Source organism: Lepus europaeus, chromosome 17 (genome assembly GCF_033115175.1).
Source record: "Lepus europaeus isolate LE1 chromosome 17, mLepTim1.pri, whole genome shotgun sequence".
Taxonomy (NCBI): domain Eukaryota; kingdom Metazoa; phylum Chordata; class Mammalia; order Lagomorpha; family Leporidae; genus Lepus; species Lepus europaeus.
The window spans coordinates 44,676,186-44,692,569 of NC_084843.1; the positions used below are offsets into that span (position 1 = coordinate 44,676,186).

Here is a 16,384-nt window from a genome sequence, read left to right on the forward strand (position 1 = left end):
AACATATAAAAATAGGAAAATTTTATGAACAATGAGGACAAAAAGCTCATGATTTGAAATAATTTGCAAGTGATTCCCAAAGTCACTTATACTTTGCAATTCTCTCTTCATTGTACAAATCTGGACAGTATACTTAGCAAGTGTATAAACCTGAAACTTGTAAAAATTTTCTACTTTGTTTTCACATTTGCCTATGGAAAATTAGATGTACCAAAATAAGTGCTGTGAAGCTAAAACTGAAGCATAATCTACATTCATCAACAAAATAGAAATGATTACTTGATGGATTATTTCTTGTTTATTACAATGAAAAAAATTAAAGACCCAACAAAACAGCGGAACGTCTAAATGACATTCTTAAGTGGATTGAGAGTCCGTTCAAAAAGATTTTTCTGGGAAAAACAATTGATACAAATGTGAGTGCAAACCTGTCTCTTTTTTAAATTTTAAAGCATATTGTTCAAAGTTTTAGTTTGTGTGTGTGATATAAATTCCATACTCTGTTTTCTCAGTGACAGTAAAAAGTACAGTTTATCAAAAACTGAAGTAAAAATTAAAATAACATCTATAAAATCGATCACAGTTTCGTCATTGGTATATGGAGGTTGTTCCAGGGGCCCATCCAAAGCTCTTCATCATCAGACTGTGTGTGGTCACTATGGAATTCTGATGTCTCCTTCATGTTCTTATCGTCAACCACGGACTCCTGTTCAACTGTGCTTTTCAGCCTGTTCCCCGATGGCTTCACTGCCATACGGTCTGTCCCCACAGGGCAAGGGGCAAAGGTGACCAGGGTTGGCCTTGTGTTCATTTTCTCAGTAGAAAACGGCCCCTTGGACAACGTGTTCAGTGGCACATGTTCCTCCTGTGTCACTGCCAACTTGTCTAGTTTCTTAAAGTGCCGTCCTAGGCGGGCAGGGGAGGCAAGTGTGACGTTCTCGGTGAGGCAGGCGCGGCGGGTTCGCACCACAGATCCGTTCTGTGCGATGTAGATGTTGCCGTTGATGTTACTGTGGATGCTAGGATTGTGCAGACGGCTTCTCTGACATTCGGGAGCGCTGTCCTCTCCGGTGGAGCTGCTTTCATAGTCCCGGTCAACAATGAGCTTGATCATTCTTTTTCTTGCCCACTGACAAAATAAAAACAATAGGTGAGTCATTAGCAAAAGCAATGAACAGGCTAGGATGCAGTGATATTTAGAAGGCTATTAAAGGTAAATAAGAGAAGCAGAAGAGAGCAGCTGTTCACATCAGTTTCTTTTAGCAATTCCTCATTGGTTTTAAAGCTAAGTGTTACTGAGTAAAGATGCAGGCATTACAGTAACCACATACATTCTTTCACATCAAGTCACTGCTCAAAGCACAGGTATGTTATTTATATTTAAGGATCTGGTCCAAGTTTTGGACAAATAATTCACTATCGGGAAAGTTAAATTGAAAAGAATGACATTCAAACTATATCATGGTTTTTTTCCTCAAAATAAGGCTGCGTTTTTGATCTATGTCAACTATCAATACTTTGCATCAAGTACAATTCATGCTTTCTGATGTTCAGATACCTATTTGAAAATTGGGGTGGACATCGAGCCAACGGGCTAAGGTGCCAGTGACAATGCCTGCATCTCACATCAGAACGCTTGGATTAGACTCCCGATTCCAGCGTCCTGCTGCTAAAGCAGCCCCTGGGAGACAGCAGCGATGACTCAATTAGTCAGGATCCTGGCGTAGAAACCTAATCCCGGCTTCCTGTTTTTGGCCCTGGTCCATTCCCAGTTGTGGGCATTAGGAGACTGAAACAGGTGTAGGGAAGACTTAGTTTCTTAAATCCTTCATTTGAGAGACAATCAGGGTAGATGTTTAGTGCAGCGGTTAAGTTCCTGCTTCTGACTACACACCCTATTTTGATGTGCCTTGTTTGAACCTCGGATCTCCTTCTAGTGCACACAGGAGGCAGAAGATGATGGCTGATAGATGTTGGGTCCCTGACACTCGCTGGGAGACAGATCTCATTCCGTCTTCCTGGCTTCAGCCTGGTCCAGCCTGAGCTGTTGTGTGCATTTTGCGAGTGAATCAGATGTCCCTTGCTCTTTGTGTCTCTTCCTTTTCAATTAAGAAAATTTTAGCAGATATATATATATATTTTCATTTTTAGAACTCTACTTTGGTTCATATCCAGCACTACATAAATGGTAAAATTTTGATTTTTTTGAATTTTATTTAATTAGAAGGTATTTGATAATATCTATGATAGTTAAAATTTCCATATTGGGACCATTAATTTATTTCAGCTTATCCTACATCCTTTGGCAAAGCTGATGTTAAACACACACTCCGTCTATATTTATGCATAAATAGATATATTTTTGTCATTGCAACATGGCGTTAACTAAACACTGAGTCGCTGACGGCATGTGTTCCTGGTCACTAAGGAGGACGGACTAGGCAGTTCGCTCTAGCGTCGTCCCGTGCACTGAGCATGTAAGCACGTTTCTGATCGCATGTCAGCACCGAGCCAGGACCAGTTCCTCGCCTGTCAAGAGCGTTTCAGAGAGCACACACAGAAGGCACCGCACACAAGAGCACTGCAGATCCCCACCTACTGTGATCTCGGCTAAAGGGCCGTGTTGTAACCTTCAGAGCCCGCTCCCGGAGAGGTCTTTGGGTGTGACGGCTGGCTTCTGGCGTACGCCGGCACCTGAAAGCCCCAGGGACCCCCAGACTGACTCTCACTACTGCTGCTGCTACTGCCCAGCTCTGACTCCTCCTCACTCTGCAGGGCGCCTTCCTCCGACGCCGCCGCCTCCTCCTCCTCCGTGCTGGCCTCCTTCGGGCCGGCGCCTGCTGCAGGCTCCGTGGATTCTTCCGCCAGGGCCGCATCACTCCCCTCCTCCTCTTCCGGCTGTTCTCCTTCCGCCGCGGCTGCAGCCTCGCGGTCCTCAGGCGGCTGCTCTCTCCTACCCTTCACTGCCTTGACCTCCTCCGCGACGGGCCGCCTTCTGGCGAGAAAAATGTTTTTCCTCGCTTTTTCCCCTTCCGATTCTGTGGACTCTTCAGATTCTTCAGATTCGGGGGTGGAGCTCTCCTCCTCCTCCTCCTCAGAGGGGGTCTCGGACTCCTCCTCCTCCGTGGTCTCCGACTCGCTGAACTCGGACTCTTCCTCGCTGTATTCAGTGTAGTCGCTGGAGGATTCCTCTTCGGACTCGACCGTGCTTTCGGTAGCTTCGTCTTGGTCTAGAGTTAGTTTCAGATAATCTTTCTCCTCTTCCTCAAGGCGCCTCCGCCACTCCTCACCCTCGAGGTCCGCGACGCCTCTCTTCTCGGCCAGGCCTCGAACCTTCTGGAAAATCATGGGGACGATCCTGGCCCGTTTCCACCGGGTGTGTGTAGGTTCGGCTGGCGGCGGCTTTTCAATAGTGACAACTACTTCTTCCTCCTCACTAGGCTCTCTAATTTCAACCTTTGGTTTTTTAATTTTCTTGGGGATTTCCTGAAAATTGTGAAAATGCAATTGATGGATCAGCTTAGGGAGCATTCTGATTCGACCTTTTCCCACATAGGTTACACAGGAATGAACCTACAGAGTGCTAGTTCTGTACAAGTTACATAACTGGCTTTGGAAAACAATAACCAAATGCTGCTAAGTACAGGGGATAAGGGAGAGAAAGTACATTATTTTATGCTGGAGTATACCTTATAGGTCCCAAATATAATCATTTATCATTTTTCTTACCTAAGGCTTATTTTGAATCTGAGATTGAAAAAGAAAGAAGTAATTAATCATTGTGTCTTCACACTCCTATTGCTAGACTTTGGCTAATAGCTTTACATCAAAGAATGTTAAATAATCACAAACAGTATGAGAGTTTAAGACTCAAGGGAAAGTTTAAGTATTGGCCATCATAAGTTGTGAACGGTGTAGAGCGCCAGTGATACTCATTATTTTTCTAAGGGGTAAACTTGCCAATTAAGTATGGCACACAAAGTATAAAAATGATAGAAATGGCTTATGCTAATTTAAACATAAATTATGTAATTACTGTGAAAATACTGGCATAAATAGTTTTTCTTTGAAGGATGGAGTCTACACATTTCACATGTTTTAGGTATGCTATATACTGTGGGAACAAAAGTAACCATTGTGTTGCATTTATGTTTAGGGTTTTTGAAACCAGAAATTTTATTGTAGCTTTTCCTGGAAGAAAAATGAATTTTACTGTTAATTGTCCTTTCCAGACAAGGCAATGAAATGGCTAACATTGTTGAAATTCTTTGGAAAACAAATACTACGTGAGCAGGATTCTGAAAATCAAATAGGGAGAACATATTGTTCTTTGAGTATTACTTCACATATGAAACCATCGCCATTACCTCTTCTTCCTCGTATTCTTCCTCAGCTTCACCAACCACTTCACCATATTCCTCCTGTCCAGCAGGTGGCAACAATCGACGGCGGCTTCCATATTGAGGCATTTCATACCTGCAATAGAAACTTAGAACCTCAAACATTTTTACATGTGGTCTGGGTGGAATACACCATGAATGATCTCTGTTTTCTTCTTTTTCTTCATAAATCAACAAATAGTCATACAGAACCTATTAGGCTACTTTTAAGTGAATTATAAAACTATAGGGTAAGAGCTGCTACCTGATGACCAAAGACTTTTGCCATATTGGTATCCTGGAATGGCAATAAAGAGAGTTATTTCAGATTTAAATTTTGGGGAAAAGTAGGAGGAAAAAAGATGTATTGTTCTGTAACTCAAGAACATAGGACACCAAATAGTTGTTTCTAAAAGTGGAATAGCTTGTTCAGAACATGAGGTCTGTATAGTAGATTGCTTCAGCCAGAGTCTGTGAAATTCCTTAGATTTTTCTACTGTATTTTAAATTATGTATATAGAAATTACTTTTGAAATATATATTTCTAGTTACTGAAGTCTGATTTTGCCTGTTAATTGCTCTTGAACAAAACTTTTGGCTGACTGGTTAGAAAAAGTGTTAGAAACCTCATACAAAAGAAATGGTGAATTGAGGAATTGAGCAAATATGTTTGACTTATTTCTCATTTAAATAATTTGAATAATGTTACTATATCTCTATCAATGCCAATGTAAAGCAGCAATATAGTACTCAGTACAGAAAAAAGGTTAAAACTTGTTTGAAAATAAAGCTAGATGTATTATTCATTTACAAATATGAAACTAACAGAATAACATTTTGAAAACAGTTGCTATTGAAAATTGGCATTTAATAATTTATTAATAAAATATTCCAAAAAGATTCTGAATAAGAAATCTGAAGATGTACCCATGCTCATAACTGTAATAATCTTGTCCAAATTCTTGGCCAGGATCAATTCCAGACTCCATGGATAACTCCTATCATTCAAAAAGAGAAACTGCATTTGAAAACAAGTTTTTATCATATTTCAACCCAATGTCAGATTTCCACAGCTAGAATTTGATGACTCTCAAAACACTCCTGCCAGAAATGGTTAAACACATTCAAATATTTCTTTCTGGTTGTGACTGATCTTGGTGAGAGGAGGTGTAAATTTTTCTTAACGGCAAGTGTTAAAAAAAATTGCAAATGAGTACTTTCACTTGCTATAAGTTTTAGAATTATTAATAATATAGCTAGCACTTAACTCTTTTGTAACTTATATAATTAACTGACTTTAACCTTAAAAGACACTTTTTCAGTTGTTACTATCTTCTAACAATTTTCTAGTATGCAGTGTTATTCCATTCATTAACTTCATATAAAGTCATCAGGTGATAACAACATGTATCGTATATATTAAGAAGAATCTGTTAATGTATCATATCTCCCAGTAAAATGTTTACATTTGAAAGTGTCTATTAATTCTATACCTAAAATAATTGGCTAGATAGAGGCTCCTTACAGATTCCCAGTTTGAAACTCTATATAATCGTGATTTTTGTCCAACTTTGGTCTTAAGAAAAGTGTTTTTCTTGAGATATACATTTGAAAACAGTTTTCAGTGACTACTAAGTTCAATTTCTTTACATTTTAACATGTTGAACAGGTTCTCCAAAATAATTTTGCCAGGGAGTAAGAAGAGAGAAGGAGAAAAACAGGTGTCTACGGGAGAACAGGTTCGTACTAATTTCTAAGATCATCTATTTTTAAGAATATTTGTTGATCTAGATAGAGCAATGAGTCAGGAAAAGAATGTTTTCTCTGGGGTCACAAATACATTTTTTAAAAAAATGCAATCATTTACAGCCTTCATGATGGATGTGGACATTGGTCCTTCATTGTGTGGTTTGGTCATCCTCATTTTTAAAAACTGCATTAGTTGTCAATACTTTTGTTCAGATAATATCACCACAAATTTGGATGTGTTTGTGTCTTCGGAAATAAAAAGATGGCCACTCTAGGACTACATTTTCACACATTAACAATCTATTTGGTGACTTACTCCTTGTAGTAAGCATATTCTCTCCTTTTTACTACACCTTTGCCAAAAATACTGTTCTGCAGCTAGGTTCGAAGTGACCTTAGGGTCAGCCTTCTGTGTTTTTTTTTTTTTTTTTTTTTTCATCTAGTAAACTCTATTTATATATCTTTTCCCCCCTGGATCCTGCAATTACTTAACTTTGCACTCCCTTTATTCTATTACTATGCTCTCTCATGACTTTATAGCCATCTTTGTCATATTTTGTGAGCCCATCGAAAGGAATCCACTTTTGATGTAAAAAAAAAAAAAAGGCCAGTTTATCTTCCTTAATGACTCAAGTTAAAAAAAAATCAGCAATACCATTTGTTGACATGCACAGATAGAAACTAGAAGCCCCATTACCTTTCAGAGAGATTATAAATTGAAAATGTTTGGCAGTAGTACCAAAGTTCAATATGGGCATGCATTATTTCATAGTAATTCAAGGTAATCATTATAAATGCCATAGAAATAGGTATATCTATACACTGTTTGTAACAGTAAAAAATTAGAACCAATGCAAAAGTCATTGATATAATTACACTGCTACATCATAGAACCATGTTAAGGAATACAATGATGAGAAAGATGTCAAGTACAAATGGAACACACTATATTCTACTCATATAAACTTCAAAAACAGACTATCTAATGAGTGTATAACAAGCCAGTGAATGGTTACAAGGAGGGAAATTAACATGTGACATGTTGACAGGAGGGGTTTCTGGAGAGCAACGAGCACATATGCATTCTTAAAACTGATCTAGTTAAATGATTTTTACACTTTGATACCTATATGCTTTATGTTGACCAAAAAAAATATCAAAGATGAGAGGAAGGAATGAAAATGTGGGTGGAATGAGGTTACAAAAGACAAGTAACACACTGAGATCCAGTCAAGTTCTAGATGTAAGTTATTAAAAATAAATACTTTGAAAATGAAACATTCTTGAAGTGATAAGCTTAAATTTTTGATACATCGAAAATTCAATACAATGAAATTGGTTTAAATCAAGCAAATAGTTCTCAGAAGAAAAACTTTTAAGCTGCTTGACCAACACATGCCCAAGGTAATATAGAAAATGAGAAAAGAACATTAAACAGCTTTGAGTTGAATTTTAATCACTTTTAAAAAGACAGAAAATATTCTAGTAAATGTTTATTGGGACCATGCAATGATGTGGATCTGAGTTTTCAAAAATTACTTCTTTCTCACTATCTTTTATGTTCATCATCAATTATTTTAAAAATATAAGGAGACAAAGGACAGGCATGGAGAACCAGGAGACTCAGCAAGATAGTTCTAGATTCAGTCAGTGTGTAGTTCAGAATTGAGAAGGAGGGATAGGAACTAGCAGAAGGGGAGCATCTGCAGAGTGCCTCTTAGATGCATATACAGCCCATGAATGAGGAGTAGAACATCATCCTTAAAAAGAAATCAAGGAAGGACCAGGTGTCCAGTGTGTTCTCTGTGTGGACCCAATTAGATAGTGGTAAATTGGTAACTCCCAGATTTTAGAAAATCATGCAAAGCAGCATACTGAAAAGTGATTTTTTTAATGTAAATCAAACATTTAAGGTATTTTTAAAATTCACTTTTGCTGACCAAAGAAGGCATGTACTTTAGAATTTTATTATTATGAATATTTATAATGATGCAAACTTGAAAGAACAGTAAAACTGTCTTTTAATCCATTTCTTACTGCTACATTCCAATGCTGAACTAGGAGTTTATATATTAGATGTTACTGCTAACGTTTTATGGATGAACTTATTAATATTCAGCAGAATGCATATGTTGAATAAAGCCTTGTGCGTGTTGTAATTGGCTTTGGGATTTTAATCTAGATTTTTCTGGCTCAGTAGTCTAGGAAGCCCTCTCCATGGAAATCTTTACTAAAAGCTTTACAAAAAGCTGTCACTCAAGCTCCAGATTTAGGAGGGTAAATTCTGACCAAGAAATACTTCTTAGTGAAGTTAGCATTAGATTGTTAGAGAAAAGTAATCAAATATTCGTAAACAGATACTTGTAAAATAGTAAACTTTAAAAAGTATCTAAAACTGCTACCTATTTTATGTTTAATTCTGGCAGTGCAAACATAATATATAAATAACAATAGGCATTAATTGCAGAAAATTAATTTCACAGGTACTTTGACATTGGCATGTGCAAAGGCAGTATTTTGAATTATCTGACCTCATATTTGAATATAGAAGCCAGCATTCTTTCTAAGGAATGAATCAAAGACAAGTAATGCTCAGGATAATGAATTGCTTCATTCAATGATAGTTTAAACAGGAGCAAAGGCCTATTTGTTGTTTCTTTATTATCTCTGCTAAATTTATGTCACAGTGAAGGCCACCAACCCACCCACCCTGCCACCTTAAGAGGGTCCATAAAGTCACATGAAAGAATTATGAAGATGGAGTGAGGCTGGAAAGAGAATGAAAATCGATACCTCTGGTTTAAGAAGAGAAGGCCTCAGTAGTTGTTGTTGCTGCCAAAGAAAATTAAAATAGAAAAAGTTTTAGAAAATAATTAATATGGAAAAGGTAGGTTATGGTTAAGAGGAGAGAAACAAAAAGGTGACAGCTTAAAACTGGCTACCTTCAGGTTATGATTCGTTAAGCATTAACTATTTTGCACGATTATACTGAAGCAATAATTAATTTTTTTAAATGTCATAATTAAATGTTTGAAGTAGTATCAAATATGAATAAACTAAAAAAACAGGAGTCTGTCAAAGATTTCTTTTTGGTTCAGTCTTCACAACTGAAAAGAGTTGTTTTTGTTCTAAAAACAGTTGAAATATCACAAAGTTTTAGCAAATTTAATCTTGTTTTAAATTGTCCCTCTTTTTTTCTTCCCAATCAAAAGTATAATCAAGTCCACTGGGAAGAAGTGTAGAATGCACAGAATGATATGGCTGTAATGCAGTCACCATATTTAAGCCAATATCGCCAGTCTTTGTCCTTTTTACCCAAACGTACATTCCTCGAACTCACTCATGACGCATGTTTCCAGAAAGTATTTTCTGATTAGGAAAAGGATCCCTCCTCCACTCATACTTATTTAAAGGAAACAGTCCCAAATGGTCTGCTTCATGAGAATTGTTTTGCAGTGATCAACTCTGTGGTGGGATAAGGTTGAACAATCTTGGATTTTTATTCATTGAAAGGCAGAGACAGAAAGAGATCTTGCATCTACTGGTTTACTTCCCAAACACGTCCAACAACCAGGGTTCAGCCAAGCTGTCTCCCAAAGTGCCTGATGTGCTCTGATATAGAATGCAGATGTATGCTATGCCAAATGACCAAACCAGCAACACATACCTTAACGTATACATTGCGCAGGGTGGCAGAGAGGTTCTGTTGGATAGTTTTACCAGTAAACCAACTGGCCAGTAGAACAACTATTTGTTTGGAGAGGCATTTGATGATGCCATTGTTAATAAGTTACTCTGGTGATGTTACTCATTTAAAGGAAAGGAAAGTTTAAGTTAGATATATGTGGATTCGATCTGTAATCTATTCTAATAATCCCTGAAAATCCTGATTATTTATAGAGGCATTCCATTTGATTTCTACATGATCTGAGACTTACATATTCTAAAGCATACAGCAAATAATAACATATATGCAGTTCAGTCTCTTTAATTGGTAAGTTGTATGCTAAATCAGGTTCTCAGTGACATTGTTGATAGCATATTTTACAGTATAGCTAACCTGGGCATCCTGGCCAATGTTATTTATCTATCTGTAGACTGAGACGCATTAATGCAATAGGAAAGCCAGTGATTTCTAATGACCTGATTTATTTATTTTTCTAATCTTTGTAAGATCCCATGCTGTAACATGAAAATAGGATATAGTTTTGGCTTAGCACAAAGAACAATTAACTAATCCACCTGCTTCAAAATTACATTTATAGCCTTAGAAAATCAAATTGGGGGCAATGTCACAATACTGAGTGAATACTGAGTATTTTGGAACAAAATAATTATAAACAATTTATCTTTGCCCATTGGATGACATACTTAAAAACTCAAAACATGGGCCAGTGTTTTGGCACAAGGGGTTAAGCCTTAGTGTACAACACAAACTTCCCATAATAGAGTGCCAGTTGGAGTTCCAGCTACTCCACTTCCGACCCAGCTTACTGCTAATGTTCCTGGGAAAGCAGTAAATATGGTCCAAGTAACTGGTGTTTTGCTACCCATGTGAGAGGCCAGGATGGGGTTCCTAGCACCTGGCTTAGATCTGGCATTGGCGCAATTTGGGGAGTGAACTAGTGGATGGAAGATCTCTTCTGTCTGCTCCTTGCTCTCTCCTTTGCACTGCCTTTCAAATAAATAAATAAATCTTTAAAAGGAAAACAAAACAAAGACATAACATACATATAAAAGAAAATAGATTGCAAAGCATACCTGTGTCTGTTGAAATAAAGGTAAATAACCTAGCTTGGTAAGGTCAGACCTTAGTCCTGCCTATTTCACAAAGAGTTTCCTGTTAAGTTCATATAACACCATAAAGCCCTTACCTCTGATGCATAACCTCTCCTGTAAGGCAGAAATAAAGAAATCAGTATTAAACATCTTGGGTTGGGATTAGACCAAATTAGAGAGAAGGGCTTTTACGAAGAATGTAAGCAATAATGAGAAGATAATTTTTACTAAAACCTGTCTTATGTGGAAGTCTATTTTGTAGCACTGTAATGACAGAAGGCTCAGAATTTCATGCCTCAATTACTAAAAGCAATTATCTCAGACCTTCGTTCTATAGGAACAGGAAAATATTTAAGATAGCTGTTTTATCTCAATAGCATGTAACAATAAACTTAGACTCTAATATGATTAAGATAATATTTATCATACACAGTCTTCTTACATGTAAGACATTCATTAAAAAGATGTTTCTTACATGGAAGATGTGACAGACACAGGATGAAAAATCATCCTCATATCTGGAGTATATTCTTCCAAATTATTATGTTTTTCTGCTTATGTCAATTTGATTCAGTACACAAGGAATATAAAATATTGACTATCCTTCAGAGGTCAATTATATTATTTGAAAAGAAAGTGTTTTTAGAGGTATGACAGCAAAAAATTCAATATTACAAAGATTTATAAAGCTCATAGATGACAACTTGGCAAAATATTTGACTACACTTGAGACAGAAAAGCAAGAATAGAATAGTCAGTGTTGAATACCACTAACCATGATAGTCTTAAATTTACTACTTATTGAATAGTTAACCTAAAGTATTAAACTGGTGACCATGCCACATGGAATTAATATACAAATGCAATGAAGATTAACTACAAAGAGATACAGTTTTCTAAAGCTCAACAAAATAATCTCTGCAGCTTTTTATTTTAATCCAAGGATAAGTCTGTTTATCCGAAAGTATCTTATGTGGTTAATGCATTTCTCAGTGAAATTGTAAAGTTAATACAACTCTTCCTCAGTGCCATCGATAATTATTTGAAATGGTGCTGTAGAGAATTTTGCAGTGTACTTACATGTTTCTGCTAATATTTATGGGAATGGCAATCCTTTTACAACCTTTAGAAAGTTATACATTTTCAATTTTCGCTCAATTTCTATCTCTTAACAATAATTAGAGGAAGCTCATATTTACAATTTAATAATTACCACTGAGTCACATATATCATGTAAAATATCCCAGTGAGAACACATTTAAAATCAATATTTATAACTATCTGTGTGCTTTCAGATTTTGATTTCTGCTCCATGATACTTATACAACCAGTTACATAACATTAGCTCAGGGATGTGCCTCTCCATGTAGTGTATATCCAAGGTGTATTAATTAGGCAATTTACACCACTTGTATGTAGTATAATTTACTTTTAACAATGATAAATATATGTAGTCCTGGCTATGTATTTTAAGATATCTAATCGATTTTCATTTTATCTTAGTAAATCCACAGAAAAAAAATGTATTCTTTTAATAGAGGCAGGTTGCTATGCCATGATGTTTATAGTTGTATAGAGTAGCTTTACAATGATGTTCAGATAATTCGAACATAAAATATCCATATAAGATGGATTAAATATAAATGGGCACAAATATTTTATGTGAAAGTCAGAAAATACTGATAAAATCTTTATGCAAATATTTTAAAATATTTTAACAGAAGGATAGTGTAACATTTAGTAAGGCTATAGGTACCTACACAAGAATGTCATTTAGTTTTCAGAAAATATTTCTTTGGTCATTAGTTAAAATCCACTTATAATGAAATTTCTAGGTTTTAGACTTCAAGAACTTGATAGAAACTAGCTTAAAGAAACACAAACTCACATTACAGTTTCACACAATTGTGAATAATACCTTGTCAGAGTCCGCCAAATAGCACAAGTTCTCATGCATATGACCAGCTGCCAACAAAAACTCCAACTGAAGTTTTTCAGTGAAAGAGAGAAAAAAATCATGTTCAAGAACCCCAAGAAAGAAATTACTCTTGATTTGGATGAAAAGAATCTGAAGCAGATGAGCTAATGAAAATAACTAGGTCTTACAGATGATTTTTTAACTGACCTTATTAACTAGGGAGGCAAGATCATATCCTTGAAATGTCACATGATATATGGAGTGAACAAAACCTTTGAAATGCTGCATTGTGGGGCTCTCAACTTATTTTAATATACATACTACAATGGTCATTATCATACATGACGTTTTGCCTGTATTTTACAATTGGACCTTTCTCTATGAAGACTTTTATCTTCTGAAATATTAAAACTTCAGTGCAAAACATTATAAAAATAAGCATTTCCAATAAATAATTACTTGATGATCACAAATTGCACTAGTTTGTAAATCAAGCTGAGAATAAGTAACTTTCATTAAGAAGGTAGGAAGATAATACTTAGCTGGTACTGTTCAGAATTCTGTAAATTAAGCTCTGAGGTACTAGAAAAACTACTATCGCTGCAAAGTATCTTCTCACAATATAAATTTCCATCTTTGCATAAAACAAGAAGCACAGGCCTATATAAAACTGGTGAGAGTTTACTATATGCAATCTTTCTGATTTGCTACTTAGATCTTTTATATTTCATTGTTGAAACTGGATATCAGTAAAATACTTTGAAGTAAACTCTTACGACAAAGCTATAATTAGGGAGATGATGTAATAGTGTGAAAAAGTGAAATCAATTAGCACTTTAAGCATTTGTGGGAACAATGAAATGTCTTACAAAAGTCAGGAACTCGAGATTTATTTTCATTATAAACAAGGGAAGTGAAAGCACATGAGAAATAAATAGAATAAGACAGCAATTGAGAAATTAAAAGAGTTAGCAAATCTATAAGAATACTAGTAAGATAAAAGCAAGCCAGGAAAATGGATGTTCTTATAATGACATATTACTACATCTCATAGCACCTGGAATTTAGCTTGAAATACCTTACATCTGTTTTCTCCTACAGTTCTAGGTACATAGCATTTTATTTGGTAGGCTTGTTTCCAACCAAATACATAGGATTCAAAGAAACAAAAGAAGCTATGGTATCACTTTTAGCCTATTTTCTAGAACAGTCATGTAAAACTATGCTCAAAAGTTAAACGTAATTAAAAACTGGAAAAGTCACTGCATCGACATGATAATCAAGCCTTTGGTTTAAGTTGTATATCTGACATTCATGCCCATTATACTCCCAGTAAAAAGAGATTGAAATTACTTACTTTTAAAATAAATGGAGGACTAATAATGCTAATTTGTGGGTAGGAAAATTAAGTACATTATGAGTTAGTAGTGATGAGGTTAATAATTTTTTTAATTAAAAATGTGAAAAAATAGTATTGCACTGAGTTTGGGATAACGGAATCTCCTTTGACGTTCCAGTGGGACATTCAACTTGAAGATTACGATCAGCAAAAGACTTGCCCAGGTAAAAATTTAAAAATGACATTATAGTGAAGTAGATTGACTGTGAGATTGTTTTTCAATTCCCTCAACAACATCATTCAAATTTTCCTGGTTTTGTTCACGGGTGTTTTCCATATGTGTTATCTCTGAAGGGCAAATCGTTTGAAGTTTTGAAACGTTTGTGGGAGGATAGTTTTTTTCTATTTGACTGTACATGTTAGCTACTGATTTTTCAAGTTCTGCTAAGTTTTTAATATGTTTGAGGATGCCTTTTGGTTCTTTCTGAGGGTCTGTATTACCCACTGTTGGTGTTTGTAGCTGTGTCACAGAGAATTTACTTTCCTTGGCAGGTGTCATACTGGTAGTACATTCATCAGGTGGTATGCAAACGCACTCTGTGGACAGTCCTGAAACTGCAGAAGGAGGTGGGCATGGAAGAGGCGGCGGTAGTGGAGGAGAAGAAGGGGGCGTAGATGAAGGAACAGAAAGGGGGAGAAGTGGAGGGAGAGGGGGAGGGATAGAAGGAGGAAGAGGAAAACGAGTAAGGACAAGTGGAGGAAGAGGAGGAAGAGAGAGGTGGGCACAAGAGGAAACATATGGTGAGTGGGAAGGATTTTCGAAATCACGCCTTTTAGTTTCAACAGCTACCATACAAGTGGGTGTCTCCTTCCCATACACTGGAGCCTTTAAAGTGCTAGTCCTTAGAGGAGAAAGTTCCAAGGAACAGTCATCAGGAGAAGCAGTAACAGTAGGTTCTGTTTTGAATTCCACCGTTCTCGAAACAGTTGGCAAAGTGGAGAATGAGAAGTGAGGCCAAAGAGAGGAAAATGAAGAGGTTGAAGATACAGATTTCAACTGTTGTGTTTCTCTTGGAATCAGTGTCTCACCATCCCGTATTTCTTCTTTCTCGGTCAGATCTGCGTATTCAGTTGTAAGAGATGAACTACTGCTACTTCTTCGGTTTGGATAAGTTCCAGTGCTTTTATTTTCAGCATTCTGTGCTGTGTTTGGCCACTGCACTAGATCAATGGTTTCTGGTCTCTTTGGAACCTTCCCCATCAGTCTCCTAGGTAAGCTGACTGGCTGCTTCCACATCCTCTTAATTTTTTCTCGAGGACCCCTCAGAGACTGACTCTTGACACAGGTTCTGGGTAAAAATGGGTTTACCACTTCTGTTCTCATGGAAAAGTTGGAATTTGTTGGTCTTTGACCTATGTTTTCCTTATAAAGAGAATTATGGGTGCTTAAGCTGTCTTCATGAGATAGACATGAGAATTTCCTTGTAGACTCCTGCTGGCTGTTCTCAAGCGATCCATCTATATGAGGTGTCCTTTGAGCCTCAACAGTATTGGAAGCAATGGGCATCACAACTTGGTGAGGTCTCCTGTCTTCTGAGACTGAGTTATTTCCCCTGCTTTGTTGAAAATGGTAGAGAAGGAAAAGACTTGAAAGAAAAGAAGATAATGAAATATAAGGAAACAAGTTGTGACATAGTTTTCATGAGAAAGATGTTTTTTATGGTTGTTATTACTACTTCCAAACATAAAGCTCAAACAGCACTGATCTACAGAAGCAAAACATCATTTTAGAATCCCTGTTGTCCAAAAGACAGGGCAGGACAATCTTGAGAGGTGGGAGTAGCATGAGGAATTTACATTTAATAATGAGTACCGATCTCTAGAGTGTTTTTTTCTGCTAGTTTGATACAGCAAAGTATCCATGTCCACACATAACAGTGCACTGTTCCAGAACACAGTTCCCCAAATTGCAGACCAGCATCTTAGCATTTGATTTCATGTCCTTTGTCAGAACTTACTGTTGTGGATAAAAGATCCTTGGCTGTATCTGAATCAGTACCTATCATCTCTCATTTGAATAAAATTCTGTTCTGCAGCTAACAGCATTTTTCTAACAGAAAATTCATGAGATAATAGAGAAAGCTATTCTATTTTTCAGGTAAACAGAATGAAAATCACAATTGAGAGATTGAATTTATGCTAGAATCTTGACAGAATATT

General features: G+C 36.5%; 1 protein-coding gene across 15 annotated transcripts in view; it reads right to left on the reverse strand.

Moving 5' to 3' along the window:
- Positions 1 to 520: 520 nt before the first annotated feature.
- Positions 521 to 16,384, reverse strand: part of PCDH15 (protocadherin related 15) — a 725,080-nt gene continuing 709,216 nt past the window's right edge. For 8 of the 15 annotated variants that reach the window (XM_062215096.1, XM_062215095.1, XM_062215097.1 and 5 more), the window contains one exon: positions 14,409 to 15,810. In XM_062215096.1, coding sequence (XP_062071080.1) covers positions 14,409 to 15,810 — 1,402 coding nt within the window. Of the gene's footprint in view, positions 1,130 to 2,595; positions 3,487 to 4,367; positions 4,477 to 5,306; positions 5,378 to 8,921; positions 8,961 to 11,002; positions 11,022 to 12,825; positions 12,892 to 14,408; positions 15,811 to 16,384 lie in introns of those variants that run through there. The other 7 variants (XM_062215103.1, XM_062215104.1, XM_062215105.1 and 4 more) reach the window with 5 other exon arrangements.